Genomic DNA, 15,701 nt, shown 5'->3' on the forward strand with positions numbered 1-15,701 from the left:
CGGGCTGTGTTGTGGTTGTCACTGCGTGTCATTTCTGATGTTTCCCATTCTGTCACTTTATTATCAAGCATGAAAAATATCTCCCGTTTTTTTTCTTTTTTTTCTAGCTGGAAATTACATCCAAGGTACTGAACTTGAAAACGAGCCACATGTTCAATTACACTCAGTGATTTTTTGACAGCTTGAGTGGGAGCTGAGACCTGCAGGTTTCCACACTCCCATTCACAGGCCAATTTGTAACTAAAGGATTTCTTTCTTTTTTTCTTTTTTTTTACCTTTTGCCTACACTAACTGCAAAACTGTGACCCCATAAAGATGCCCGTTCCCCCACCTAATGACGGTCCTCAGTCCTGTCGCCAGTGATCTACAGCCTAATTCAATGTGCAGACACTCTGAGCCTGCCTGATGCACTTATATGCACACAAATATGCTTCTTCCTCTGCTGTGGCAGGTGGGTGTTTGCGAGGAAGAGGACAGCCTGTATAAATATAATTCCGTGTCCTTGGCTGAGCTTCCAGAGGAGAGAGGCCTCCACCCTGCCTCATCAACACACCAGTGAGCTTCAACTCTGACCTATCGAGGCAGGCGTAGAAAATAATTTGCCAGGACAGTGACGAGCAGGGCCAGTTGGCTGGAGGGAGATCAAAGCTGGCACGGACAAGAGCAAGAGTGTCGAGCAGATGAGGAATCAGAGAGAGTCTTTATGTAGGACATGAGGAAAGAGATGCTGGGTTTTTTTTGTTTTTTTTCTGCCTGACATACGAACAGAAGAGTGGGATGGAAAAGGAAGAGCTGCGAAGCCTCTCTGGCAGCTGGCAAATGGTGTATTAGACTGAACGCAGTCTTTAATCCTCCCCCTAGCTCTAGGTCGCTGTCATTCCAAGTGCAGCTGGACTGGACAAACAATAATGGCTCGACCGTTGCAGAGGGGTGGACAGCTTTTGTGCGGCTGAACGTGTGCATGTGAGTGTTTGGGAGAGAAAGCGCTCGCTCGCTTTTGCAGTGGGAATCCAGCTCCAAGTTGATTGTACGGACTCTGGCTGCAGTCCATTATTAGCAGGTCAAACTGGCTACAGCTCCTCAGTGCTGGTCCCATACGTGCGCCGTGCAAACAAAGAAACTCTGGCGTTATTACTGCTTATTTTCAGCGTGGAATTCTGCAGATAAGTTCATACCGAGTTCCTCCCTTACGTGCATCGAGCCAGGCTATTGTAGTTCTGGAGGACTGCCCTGTTGGCGCCGGCAGCTGGTCACGATGGAGTTTGGTCTTTGTGTCCGGGCTTGAGTCATTTCCAGCAGTGGCATGGCTTAGACCCTCATCGCCAGATATACAATGTGGATAAATCTCTCTACACAAACAATTTGCAGAGTTTCAGTACCCTGTTTTGTCAGATTGTGAATGCGGAGGGCGGTGAGGGAGAGACAGCAGTCCAGAGTGGGAGTACGCATTTTTCCCTTTAGCAATAAAATAAATATGATTAGATGGACCATCTGGGGCTGTTATCTGACCTTCCACTCCACGTCTGGCTAATCTCCCAGGTCAACACCAAATCACCTCTCGTGATACTGCAGGATTGAACAGAAGAATCTAACCTCCCAGGCAGTGCTCTGCTGACTTACACTAGTGGGAGTCCAATCTGAAGGATCTCACAATCCTATTAGGCTTGAAAAATGTGTGTTCATTATGTTTGTTTGCACGCACGTGTGTGTGTGTGTGTGTGTGTGTGTGGAGCTTTGGAGCTGTGGGACAGGAGCTCATAAAGAGCTGATCTGCTGCAAACTTATTAACCTCAACATAAAAGCCTGATAAATGTTGATGTTGGGGAAATGTAACAGGACACAAACCCGCAGGGGCTGGGCCAGCCCATGAGATCTAAAAGGCTGTTTAAAAGGGATAACATATTCGCATTAAGTGACACATGGATCCTTCAGAGAACACAAAAAAATGCTACAGTGCAGGGAAAAAGTGATGCGCTCATTAAGCGTGTGCATTCTCAAAAGAAAGCACCTGGATGTTGTTTTTTGAACATTTTTAATGGACTAAGCAAATATTTTACTCAAACATATACATTTATCAGGGTGTAATTAAGGCTTCCCAACAAATTAATGCATTCTTATGAACTTTGAATTAATCAACAGCATTCCGAGGGAGACTGGGGACATTGAGTCCGAATGGACCATGTTCAGCGTCTCCATTGCCGAAGCTGCTGCATTGAGCTGCGGCCGCAAGGTGGTTGGTGCCTGCCGTGGTGGTAATCCCCGAACCAAATGGTGGACACCAGAGGTGAAGGGAGCCACCAGGCTGAAGAAGGAGGCCTATCGGGCTTGGTTAGCCTGTGGGACTCCGGAGGCAGCCGACAGGTATCGACAGGCCAAGCGGAATGCGGCTCGGGCAGTGGCTGAAGCAAAAACTCGGATGTGGGAGGAGTTCGGAGAGGCCATGGAAAAAGACTTTCGGACTGCCTCGAAGAGATTCTGGCAAACCGTCAGGCGTCTCAGGAGGGGAAAGCGGTGCTCTACCTGCACTGTGTATAGTGCTGGCGGAGCGCTGTTGACGTCGACTGAGAAAATTGTCGGGCGGTGGAAGGAATACTTCGAGGACCTCCTTAATCCCACTGACACGTCTTCCGGGGAGGATGCAGAGTCTGGGGATGAGGGGTGTGACCCACCGATTTCCGGGGGCGAGGTCACTGAGGCAGTTAAACAACTCCTTGGTGGCAGAGCCCCTGGTGTCGATGAGGTCCGCCCCGAGTTCCTGAAGGCTCTGGACGTTGTAGGGCTGTCTTGGTTGACACGTCTCTGCAATGTTGCGTGGAGATCAGGGGCAGTACCTGTGGACTGGCAGACCGGGGTGGTGGTCCCCATCTTCAAGAAGGGGGACCGGAGGGTGTGTTCCAACTACAGGGGGATCACACTCCTCAGCCTCCCCGGGAAAGTCTATGCCAGGGTGCTGGAGAGGAGGGTTCGTCCGCTAGTCGAACCTCGGATACAGGAGGAACAATGCGGTTTTCGTCCTGGTCGCGGAACACTGGACCAGCTCTTTGTCCTCTCGAGGATACTTGAGGGTGCATGGGAGTTTGCCCAACCAGTCTACATGTGTTTTGTGGACCTGGAGAAGGCATTCGACCGTGTCCCTCGGGGCGTCCTGTGGGAGGTGTTGCGCGAGTATGGGGTGTCTGGCCCATTGCTACGGGCCATTCAATCCCTATACAACCGTTGCAAGAGCTTGGTTCGCATTGCCGGCAATAAGTCGGACTCGTTCCCGGTGGGTGATGGGCTCCGCCAAGGCTGCCCTTTGTCTCCGGTTCTGTTCATAATTTTTATGGACAGGATTTCTAGGCGCAGCCAAGTGGCGGAGGGCTTTCGCTTTGGTGGCCTCAGAATCTCATCTCTGATTTTTGCGGATGATGTGGTTCTGTTGGCTTCATCGGGTGAGGGCCTCCAGCTCGCACTGGAGCGGTTCGCAGCCGAGTGTAACGCAGCGGGAATGAGGATCAGCACCTCCAAATCTGAGGCCATGGTTCTCAGCCGGAAAAGGGTGGAGTGCCCACTCCGGGTCGGGGATGAGTTCCTGCCCCAAGTGGAGGAGTTCAAGTATCTCGGGGTCTTGTTCGCGAGTGATGGGAGAAGGGAGCTGGAGATCGACAGACGGATTGGGGCTGCGGCTGCAGTAATGCGGACGCTGCACCGGTCAGTCGTGGTGAAGAGGGAGCTGAGTGTAAAAGCGAAGCTCTCAATTTACCGGTCGATCTACGTCCCTACCCTCACCTATGGCCACGAGCTGTGGGTAGTGACCGAAAGAACGAGATCGCGGATACAAGCGGCGGAAATGAGCTTCCTCCGAAGGGTGGCTGGCCTCTCCCTTAGAGATAGGGTGAGAAGTTCGGCCATCCGGGAGGGGCTTAGAGTAGAGCAGCTGCTGCTCCACATCGAAAGGAGCCAGCTGAGGTGGTTCGGGCATCTGGCAAGGATGCCCCCTGGGCGCCTCCTGGGCGAGGTGTTCCAGGCATGTCCCACCGGGAGGAGGCCCCGGGGCAGACCCAGGACACGCTGGAGAGATTATATCTCTCGGCTGGCCTGGGAACGCCTTGGTATTCCCCCGGACAAGCTGGAGGAGGTGGCTGGGGAGAGGGAGGTCTGGACCTCTTTGCTTAGGCTGCTACCCCCGCGACCCGACCTCGGATAAGCGGATGAAGATGGATGGATGGATGGATGGAAAAATATAGAGGTGCAGGCATCGGTTTGTGAAAGCGCCATGTAAGAGTTTCTGTGCAAGAGTAAATAAACGTGACTATATATTAACAGCTGAGGCGAACAGCGAACTGACAGCCTACACTCACTGCAGATGAATGACCAGAGTTGTCATACTGTAGCCACCAAGCCAGGATTATCCACTTTCAGTTCACCCAGCCTGCAATCTACTGACATCTAGTGGTGAGATACTGCATATTGTACCTTTAAGTTGTGGAGACGTTTCACCTCTCGTTCAAGAGGCTTCTTCAGTTCTAAAGCTAAAAGCTGGAGAATCCCAGCTAAAGCCTAGTGGGGGCTGTCCCCTTCAGAGGTGATCGTTGACCCGTTATTGATCATGTGAGGGTGTGGATCATTGCCATCACTGGGGGTTAAGGGTGAAACTACTGTAAGACCTTGGCTGACTTACTCACGTCACCTGAGGTAAATTTGTGAGTGGGGCTTGAAGCAATGCATTGTAGGTGGTTGACGTAAGCCACCACCATGCATTTGTGAAGTTTCTCCTGCGTAGAGATCCAAGCACTCCTCACTGCCCTGCACAGCATATGCTACATTGTTTAGTTAAGCTGTGGTGATGAAGTCCAGTTGCCTTCCTTCTTTTCAAGCTCTCGAGACTACCGTGACCTGAATGACTGAGAACCTGCGCAGATGTTTACGTACGGGTGTAAACAAAACGGTCCTCGTCTCCGGGTGTATTTATAGGAAGCGAGCTCAGATCAGCAAAGAGTGTTTGGTCGCTGTTATGTGGTGAATTAGCTTCATGTTAGTGACCCCAGCTGACCCTCATTATACAGTCAGGGACACGTTTAATTAGCAGCAACTCACGTGAAACGACAAAATGTATTAATATTAATGGAGGTTTAATTGAGGTCGTTTTGGTCCCCCGTCGAGGCTTTCAACCTCTAAAATGGCTGATGTGCGATAGTGTGAGGAGAGGGAGCCCACAGCCCGAGCTCGCCATTTCGAATGTGACCCCAGAGAAGATGGCAACCATCTCCCTTAATTCATCTGAAGATGTCACCTTCCTGACAGATGAACAGGCCCTGTGGGCAATGTGTGTGTGCATGTGTGAGACGGGTTTTAGCTATACTTATGCGGACTAATGGGATGTTTAGGCCTGTCCTAATAGAGATATGGCTGAGTTTTCTGTGTATGTGTTAGATTTTGCGAGTCTGTCCGCATGGGCACGTCAAAATGAAGGTCAAAACCAGAAGGATAATTAATGTTGCTGCTTTTTATATAATGTTAAATCAAACCCTGGAACTGCTCCCTCTGGAGGATCAACTGTCCAATTTAATTTAGGCTGCTAGAGCGAGTAAATGAAAATGCAAGAGCCATGTCTCTGCCCCCTGGGACACTGTCTCCGTACCTTTCATCTTCTTTATCAAGACCATACAACAGGTAGAAAGGCAGTCTGGCACATTTTACCAAATCTGCCCCACAGGGATTGTCTATCTAAAAGATATCGCACAAACTCAAGGTAAAGGTTTACAAAATGATCCCAGGTGCTCCTTTCAAAATAAGAGGGTTTTCAGTTTATCTACTTTTTCATTACCACATAACAAATACTTTTAACCAAAAGGACAGGTATGAATGAAGGATTTATTTCCCATGGTTATTACACTGTGCATATAGAATATGTAATTCCAGGAGCTGCATTTCAGAGTAATACCTAGAATCCCAAATACATATAGATCAACAGCCACTACACACTGAACAATGCTCTCTCTTTTATAGTTCTACAACAGGTGAGTTTTTCAGATTTGGATCAGCACCGGAGACTTGACTTCAGAATATGCATGCTAATCAGTCACAACATTAGGAAGTGAAACATGTGTCTTATCATAGTGAAACATGTGTAAGGGGTTGGATGTATTGGCACCAATTGAACAATTTTTCCTTGAAGTTGATGGGCAAGTATAGTATCTGAGTGAGATCAGGGTCATGGACTGTAAAGATTGATCCTAATTTGACATAGACAAAGTGTATGGAGACGGTCATGAGAGAGGTACAACAGTGAGTGTCTATTATGAACATAAAAAAGCATTGTCAGATTTTAATGTACCATGCAATACCATGAGGAGAGCAGCAGGTTGGGAGCAGCTTCATATTTCAACATAGCAATGATCCCAAATACACTGCCAATGTGGTAAAACTATACTTGGATAGAAAACAAACAATGCAACACTGTCAGTCATGGATTGGCCTCCCCAGAGCGTGGGCCTCAATAATATGGAAGCAGTGTGCAATCAACTTGACAGAGAACGGAACAAAAGGCAGCTATCCAATGAAGAGCTTTGAATGCCCTTCAAGAAGCCTGGAGAACTATTCCTGCAGACGACTTAAAGAAATTATTTGAAAGCTGAATAAGACATTTCAGGTCGTGTTGAAGAACAGCGGCAGTAAAGTGAACTGACGAGCCAGGGGGATGCTGGCGGGAGGGGCTCTTGCAAGGCTGAAATGAACTTTTTTGTTTCAAGTAATTAGCATCATAATTAAGCTGCCTGAATAAATAAGTTGGGAGACTGAACCTTGATTTAAAAGGATTGTGTAGGCTTTCTAATGCCCCTTTCACCCTTTACAAAGTACGACAAAATAGTTTAGTCCAGTCCTTTGTATTCCCAGAAAAGCAAAACGTATCAAAAACAAAAGAAAGGGAGGAAAGTAAGCAAACTAAGGGAAGTCAGCTGTGTAAAGTCAGTAACAGGTTAAGTTGCTTGGTTCACCTATCAGCAGCTGGTAAAGAAAGTGAGGCAATGTGGAATGTGACTCCATATCTATCAGAATGACCCAGCACAACTTGAAATTCGTGGCCCTTAATTTCAACAACAGACTCCAGATATTCAAGATGAGACACAAGGTGAGCTCATATAGTGGCAATTGACAGTTTTTCCAAGGAATTATATGTTCTGGTAGCAGGTTCAGTTGAAAACTTAGCAAAGCCATCGTCAGGCAGCATTAAGCTTTATTCTGTGTTAGGCCCACAGTTTTTAATTGGTATGCCATGAGGTAAGCAAGAGATTTTGAGGAAGCCAGTGAATTTCAAGCAGTTGAAAGAGTAGTTTAAAAATACCACAATGACTCTGCTTTTTAATGTAACCTTTTTTTTAAAGTAGGTTGTCGGTTATATGTGGATGAATAGATTTATTTATCTTTTTCTAGTTCTAATAAAACACCATCAGACAGCACACTAACATGTGTACACCCTCGAAAACCATTTAATGTTTTACTTAATCACACAGTATATCCACAAGACTGTTAGAGTGAACACTAACAGAAAATAGCTATTATATATCAAATCATTGCACATATCATAAACCTCATTTAACCTAATGCATTGTAACATAATGCTCTTCTGCCAACTCAGCCAAGGTACTATAATTACACTGATGCAGGTCTATAAACACAAATACTGTAGGTTTGGATACTTATTTAAACGGACTATTATCGAGATGATTTCATTATTTACAGTCATTACGATGTCCCTTAGTCTCTGACCTTTGATGTGCCATAGCACCAAAAAGGTTGAAAACAACATCAGGCTGTCTGTGCAGCAGAAGATATAAGTCATAGAAGCTGATGGAAGTGAATATGCAAGAACAATAATGGCCGCCCTGAGGGTGATGGTGAGGATGAGGAGCAGACATAGCGTGTTAGAAACTCAGATTTGACTTTTAAACTTTGTTTATAAACCATAAGCATCATGAATTCTTATATAAATTAAGAAAATAATACAATCATAAACTTAATACTCGAAGCAAAACTTATTTAACCATACAAACCGTGCATATTTATGAATGTATCAGTGATTTTCTTTTTATGCAATATGGTCTATGAACACAAAATCATAAGATGTGCAAGACACACACGAATCAAGAAAGAAAGGAGGCCCACAGAGACTGCCTGGAGTTCAGCTCTACAGTCCTGTTGAAGAATAAATATTGTCACACCAGATATTGACTTTCGAGCTTGTTAAAATCTTACAAACTCTGCTTATGCCTGATTTACTGTATTCCTATTTATGTTTCCTCGTGTTTCAATAAATATTTATCCAAAATATTAAGAAATTGGGAATAGTTCAAGACCTTTCCGACTGCTCATGCTGACCACTGTCAAAGGCCCATAGTGGACATATGGGTGTCAGAATTCACTCATAGAGCAATGGAAGAAGGTCCTGTTTGGTTTTATGAAGTGCATCTTGTGCATGTGTCAGTTACATCGGTAACAGAAGTCAGAATCTTTATTGTCATTGTGCTTTAAGTAGAACGAAATTGTGTGAAAACCCGTTCGGCTCAAGTGAAAAGTGAAAAGAGCGCATTTTTAAAAGAAAAATAAATAAGACAAGAGAAACCTCTGTATATATATAAAAAAAAGAAAGCACTGTAACAGGAGACAGCAGGGTGCATGATTGGCAGAGGTGGCAAAAGCACAGGCATTCTACACTTAAAAATGCTTGTGTTAAAAAAATATTCAGATAAAGGTTAAAATACTGATTCAATTTCTTTGCTCAAGTAATAATTAAAAAGTAATGACTCTGAAATGTCCTCAAAGTATAAAAGTAAACAGGAGCTCTTTGGAAGACATTTCTACTGGGTATTTTTGTGAAAAGCTATCTGAACCTCATGTCATACTAATATAAAAATACAAGAATTCAAAATGCAAGGAATTACAAACTTACAAAACTACAAAATTTAGCTGGGATAGGCTTCAGCTCTCCCAGGACCCTTATGAGGATGAGCAGAAGAGAACGGATGGTTCTTCCTCCATCTCTGAGTAAAGTTATCAGTCATTCTTTTGTCTTTCTGAGAAACACAGCAGATGCACATTTAACTAGCAGACACACTGCACAGAAAAACTACACAGGGAAATGTTGTAGTTGAAATGATATGCTTTCAAAAGCAACCCCTTTCATTCCTTTTTTGTAGCATAAGCTAGATGCCGTAATACAGCAACCACAACTTCTGTACATCTGCACCAAAAAGATAATAAATAATGCATGAACTATATGCTTTTTTTGGTTCTTTCATCTCATCTCATGTAATTATATTTACCTACAAATACTTAGCATAAACCACTTTTTAAACAAGACAACATTTTACTGTTTTTAAACACATTTTCAACACATAAATACTTCCTTCTAACTGTATGACGTTTTTAATTCTCTTGTAATTTCTTTTTTTTTCTTTTTTTTTATTATTGACATTTTAGAATCACTATACAATACCATCAACTTCAGCTATCTTTCAGTACATATATATTTTTTTCTTTTTTTCTATATTTAAACAACTAAAATATCCATACAATAAGAATGAAAGAAGAAGAAAAAAAGAAAAAGAAGCAAAACAGGAAATAACAAACAACATAAATAAAAAATACATAAGGAAAAAGAAAAAGGAAAGAAAAATAAATAAATAAATATAGGGAGTGTGTTTTTGTTTCCATTAATATAACTAATATAACTAATATTTCCTCTAGTCTTCTAGTAGTTAACAAAGTCAAAATCTAAAGCAAAAGCAAAAACTGGCCTGCGTTTTCTAATGTAGTCCATCCATTTCTTCCATCGTGATACAAACAGGTCCCTCTTGTAGTTCACATCAATTCTCTTGTAATTTCATTCTTACCGTAGACTAGGAATGTCTTGTTATTTCAGCTTGTCTCATTAACAGTTTCAACACTGTTCAGCGAGTAGTTTACAGACATGTCTGCATCTTCCATGCAAACTGCTGAAGACCACAGCAATCACAAGCAGATCGATGCAGCACTGTACACCTCTTTGCAACCTCCAGTAATCACTTGCCAACTGTTTAAAACTAAGGTCTAAGAACAAAAGAAGAGAGCACAAAAAGCAAAGAAATGACTGAACTGTACAAATAGAAAAGGCTAAATAACGTTGTCTTTAGCCAATAAGAGCAGTTTATTGTAACTGTGTTCGAGTTTGAATTACAATTAAAAATTTAAAAAATATTCTATTGGAGTCTTTCTTCATTTGTGTTAATCATTTGTGTTTTCTCACAGTCCTTTTGAAAGTTCTGATTGATGGTTGATCATTGTGAAAGAAAGAACTCAAGTTTGACTATCTCCATTAATATAGAGATCAAATGTGCCTATGTCCTGCAGTTTTTGCTGGTGGGTTTATTTTAATTTTTTCTAAGTAGGAAAGGGACAACAGTCTTTAATCACATGTTTATATGTAATATAGGAGGACAGTTGAATAGTGGAACATCTGTGATGCACAGAAGTATTAGGTAGTATATAGTATAAGTAAGGTTAAGCTACTACATAATACAGCGGCACCCCAAAAAGTACAGTATATTTACACTGTAAGATGTAAAATTAAAAATTAACCATACAAAATGCCTGGAAATTTACTTAAAATGACTTACACTATAATTCTTCTTTCTTGTTAAATCTTGAACTATTACCCCCTTATTGTAGTCTATTTACTACTAAGTATTTGTAGGTAAATATAATTATATTGTAATTCCAGGTGATAATACGTGGAAATTCCATTTAATTCTAAGATAATTACACCCTTTGTCAGGCCCGTATTAAAAAGTGTTTGTTACCTGAAGCACTTTGTTACTTCCCACCTCTGACCATTGGGAAACAAGCTAAAAGAGACAATGGTAAGTCCTTGGTTAGTGCTATTGCCAAGAGCTGGCAATACTTTCTTTTCAAATATCTTTAAGTGGGTGCTGCTTTTTTTGTCAGTGGTTTTAATAATACGGCTTATTAAATTATGTATTTTCTGCTTCTCACTTCTTACACTTTTAAAAAATAATGTCCTTTCACATAGTTTACTTAAATCAGGAAAATAATTTTAGGCAACAACACTAACAACAACAATAATAATAAATATAAAAAGAAAAAGGATTTTGACAGTCTTTGTTTTTAATTAGTGAATCAATTATCAGCGAAATTTGCAGTTCACCGTCTAAGGCACGTCTTATTAGTTAATCATTTATTGCTGAGAGGTTCAGTAATTTTGAACAGGCAACATTGTGGTTGCCTAATGAGCCTGTCAGGACCCGCCCACTCCACAGCGGATCATGAATTCAGGAAGCTACCGAGCCGGCTTCGGTGAGACTAAATCATTAATTTTCTGTGTTGTGGAGCTTCATACGCTTGTAGCTAAGGCTGTTTATTGTCTTTTCAACAGAATTTGACAATTTGTGCGTGTAAGTAAACAAAAACAGGTGCAATCGGGCAGTTTTGCTTTTGTGCGGGAGGCGTTAGCTAGCATTAATTTCAGGTAGCGCTAGCTCGCCGTGAGTTTTCCGGCTTTGAATGGGCTCTGAAGAGTAAATATAGCAGACATTAGAGCTGGTTAAACCAGTAAAATTTGAACGTGTGAGGTGTTTGTTACAATTAGCAGTTAACTCGTGATTACAGCTATTATGACAGCTCTGAGGGTTGTCATTGAGACAGCCCGGATGTCCAAACTGTGCACTCATTGGACGGATGAGCCACGCTGAACTCTCCCATTGGATAGAAATGATGGCACGTTTTGTTTACAGCCTCAGCATCCTGCTCTGCTGTAATTAAGCGTAACACTATTAAAGAAATCTGTAACGTTATGATATGGCGATGAAGGGTTCATGCATTTCCTCCTCGTCAGTTTGTCTCTTCTTTTTGTCTTCTCAGACCTTATATCTTAGAGTTATTTAGAGTTTGACTTGCTGGTCACCCAGGTGTCTTTCAATGAAGTGTAGTGTACCCAGCAGATTATACATAACCACTGGTTCACTACCCATTGGTTGTTTTGTGGTAGGGTATTTGAACTCGCCCTTTTGGCCCAAAAAACACACTCGCCCCTTCTACCAGGCAGAGTATCATTATTGACCATAGCAAGATAACTTCCAACTACTGTGATATTGGATTAGTTACAGCAACACCACCAGCCTGAACCACTGATAGGATGCAGAATGGGTCCATTCTTTCACTGTGTACCTTCTGCTGTAGCCAGCCTGCTTTAAAGTTTGATGTTTTGTGCATTCAGGGATGCTCTTCTGCATACATTGGTTACAACCAGTGGTAATTTGTGTCTTATTCCCTTTCTTCCTCATTTCTGCCATCAGAATGGGGAAGAACTTTACATGCCTATATTAATTGAGTTTCTGTCATGTGATTGGCTTATTAGATATTTGTGTTTAAAAGCATTTGAACAGCTGTAAAGATGAACTGGCAGGACACATTTACATTTACTGGTGCTGGCTTTTGTCATTATATATTTATAGTCTATTCTTTGGAGATCTCTATCACCAGTTCCTGTAATAATGTCTCTGACTGAAGTAGGCAGCACTCGATTGATCAATTTTGTGTGGAAGAAGAGTGAAATGATACTTGATAGTATCAGGCTATATGTGAACATGCACAGAGCCTGAGGCGAAAGGTCTAGGTTAGTAGACAAAGCTGATAACTGCTGTTTTGATACCTGTTAATTCTGACCAGGTTTTTAGAGTTTATTGAGCCAGGTAACACAAAGAAACAAGGTTACTGGTGCATCCTCTTTGGGCCTTTAAAGGCTCTAAGGCTTTTTTTTAAGCCGTTCTAAATACTGAACTCCTAAAAAAATATTTCTAAAATGCAACAATATGGAAAACCTGGCATCATACCGATGTTTAAATTTGACAGATGATCCTGATACCAGCATTAATTATTTATTTCATTAATTTTTCATTGCTGTTTATTTGTCTTTGTTGAGCTCTGATCCAGGGCAAAAAATGATCAGACACAAAAAAAGTAAACCTCAGCCACCACCTTTGGTAAATGTTATTTTGTTTCCACACGGTAATCGGCAAGGTCTGACATTGCTGTGTGGTTAATAGCTGTGCATCCCAAAAGCAAGAAGAAAAATTGTCATATTAACATACGATAAAATATAACTAATATAACTTTTACAATCGTGAATAGGAAGCATTGTGTTACGTTATTTGCAGCTAAACTTGCACAGGTAAATGATTCTGCATAATATGAGGAATAAAATGTTTAAAAATCCAGCTTTGTTTAGATTAATTACAGTTTTTTTCCCATGAAGTGATAAATAATGACCAGGTGTTTCTTTTCTTTAATATTTAATTTATGTGTATTCTTGTATAATTGCTAAGTAGTCAAACATGTAGAATCAGTTGCACAGCTTGAGGAGATGATCTGGTACCTTGCTTTAGGTGAACACTTCACAACCGTGTTTGAATTTCTTAGCAAATTATCAGTATCCTACTGTGCCTGGCAAGCCTTATGTTGTCGGCAGCACTGCTGAAGGCGGTATCACGATGTTAATAAGGAGTCTTAAGGATATTTTCTGACACTACACTTGTTGAAGCAGCGCAATGTGTCCTACTATTAAGATGATTATAAAGTCTAGACCACATAATCATACATATGTGTAAAACAATAATATTAATTTTGTTTATTTTAATTTTAAATGACTAACTTGGAACCATTTATTGTTTGAGCAGACTTTTTATTTAATAACAGGATTTGATCAGATCTCAATATTATTCAGTGGAAAGCTGATAAAAGCCTGTTATGCACACCCTGTGGCACTGAATAATGGATCGTTCAGTGCCGTCAGAAATTAGAGTTCACCCACCATACTGTGGTCTTACAAATACATACAAAGGCAAAAACAACGCTCATTTTGTCCATTAAAATATAAGAATTGTTTGTCCTTGCTACTGAAACAGTTTTGCGTGTAGTTTAGTTAACAGACTAACATAAAAAGACCGCAAAGGAAGAACTAACTCCTTCCATCTATTTATTTTGTTGTCTGTTTATCGGAGCCGGGTTGCGGGCGCAGCAGCCTGAGCAGAGAAACCCAGACTTCCTCCTATCCAGGCCACCTCCTCCAGCTTATCCGGGAGAACACCGTGGCCTTCCTAGGGCTGCTGAGAGATATAGTTGCTCCAGTGTGTCCCGAGACTACCGCACGGCCTCCTCCTGGTAGGACATACCCACCTCACCCAGGAGGCTTCCTAATCAGATGCCCAACCCATCTCAACTGGCACTTTTCAATGTGGAGGAGCAGTGGCTTTACTCTGAGACCCTCTCAATTGACTGAAATCTTTACCCTGTCTCTAAGGGCAATCCCAGCCACCCTTCTGAGGGAGCTCATTTCTCCCACTTGCATCCACCATCTCATCCTTTTGCTTGTGACCAATAAACGAGTGAGGTGGGGACTTAAATCGACCTTGCTCAGGAAGGCTAACTTTATTTTTGTCATATTGCTGTGCAATATAAATACAATAAAATCAACCAATTATGTTAAAATCAGTGCCCTTACAGCCACTGAATATTTGGTGTTTAATTAAGGTGAAATCCAAATATAAGTTGCTAAAAATAATATCATTTGGAAATGTTGTTTGCAAGAACTCATGAGAGCATAAATGAAATTATATGATAAGCAAAAATGTGTAAAAATGGCAACATGTGTTTTCTATTTAAGCGCTGTTGCTCTTTCTTCAGAGGTCTCTTTGAAACATTTCCTTGTTTCAGGAGCTTTTACTCTGAGTTGAGATGTTGTATCCTACGGAGGGTCTTTTGAAGCAAATTCTAGGTAAAAAAAAAAAAAAGCACCACGGTACAAAGGTTAGAACTGCACATAGACGGCCTCATTTGATCCCTGTGTTCCCTAAGTCCATATGGCCCCATCCATGAAGAAAACCAAGGTTTAAATATGTTCAATTCAAAGGTCATCTTTAGTATATAAAAGTGTCAGCAAACAGTAGCACCAACGCATTAGGACAGAGTGTAAGCAACTAAATGTTATTAATATACAATTAATAATATATGTTGGTTATACACAGTAGTTGTAGTATGTTATATCTGTATGTTTTTATTTGAGAGATAATTAACTGCATTCTTGGAAATCTGCATAAACAGAGCTGAATTTGTTAAAGGAAATGATTTATTGTTATTAAAGGTTTGACAGTGGCTACATATTGTGTTGTATTTCCGTTTCCATGTTTTTATTGTCTTCATCTTTCAATGGCATCTTTGTGGTCACTGAGCTTGTAGTTTGTTAGGATCTGCCTCTGTGTTTTATCTCTGTTGGCAGTGAGATGTTCAGCCAATTCGTACAGAGCCAGATAACATTATAATCTACTTTGGTGGCTGAGTGGGCTCCGTTCTTCACTACCGCATAGCACAATAGGCGGGATGATACTATCATTCACACTGTTTATTTTGAGCTCGACTTTAACAGCAATGTGGAAATCTTTAGCCTCACTTCCCAACTCTTCTGTTCCCTCAGGTGTAGGCTTGAGGATGTGGCTTCTGTGGATCGTGCTGCTCTCGCTGCTCTCTGTCGCATCTGGGGGTGCGGATTCAAAGGCTGTCACAACCACTCTTACAACCAAATGGGCTGATACACCGCTGCTGCTGGAGGCCAGGTATGACACTGCACTGCTCAAAGGGAGCAGCACTTTGGCTGCATTACATATAAATTACAT

General features: G+C 41.8%; 1 protein-coding gene across 3 annotated transcripts in view; it reads left to right on the plus strand.

Annotated features, from left to right (window-relative positions):
• The first annotated feature begins 11,241 nt into the window (after positions 1-11,241).
• Positions 11,242-15,701, plus strand: part of uggt1 (UDP-glucose glycoprotein glucosyltransferase 1) — a 40,880-nt gene continuing 36,420 nt past the window's right edge. For 2 of the 3 annotated variants that reach the window (XM_086275743.1, XM_086275744.1), the window contains exons 1-2: positions 11,242-11,331; positions 15,503-15,641. In XM_086275743.1, coding sequence (XP_086131869.1) covers positions 11,301-11,331; positions 15,503-15,641 — 170 coding nt within the window. In that variant the 5' untranslated portion in view covers positions 11,242-11,300. Of the gene's footprint in view, positions 11,332-14,063; positions 14,194-15,502; positions 15,642-15,701 lie in introns of those variants that run through there. The other variant, XM_086275745.1, reaches the window with a different exon arrangement.

The sequence above is a fragment of the Aulonocara sp. 'chitande type north' Nkhata Bay genome, linkage group LG19 (genome assembly GCF_057382095.1).
Source record: "Aulonocara sp. 'chitande type north' Nkhata Bay isolate Kocher_YH1m ecotype deep benthic linkage group LG19, A_spYH_male_GT1.1, whole genome shotgun sequence".
NCBI classification, from domain to species: Eukaryota; Metazoa; Chordata; class Actinopteri; order Cichliformes; family Cichlidae; genus Aulonocara; species Aulonocara sp. 'chitande type north' Nkhata Bay.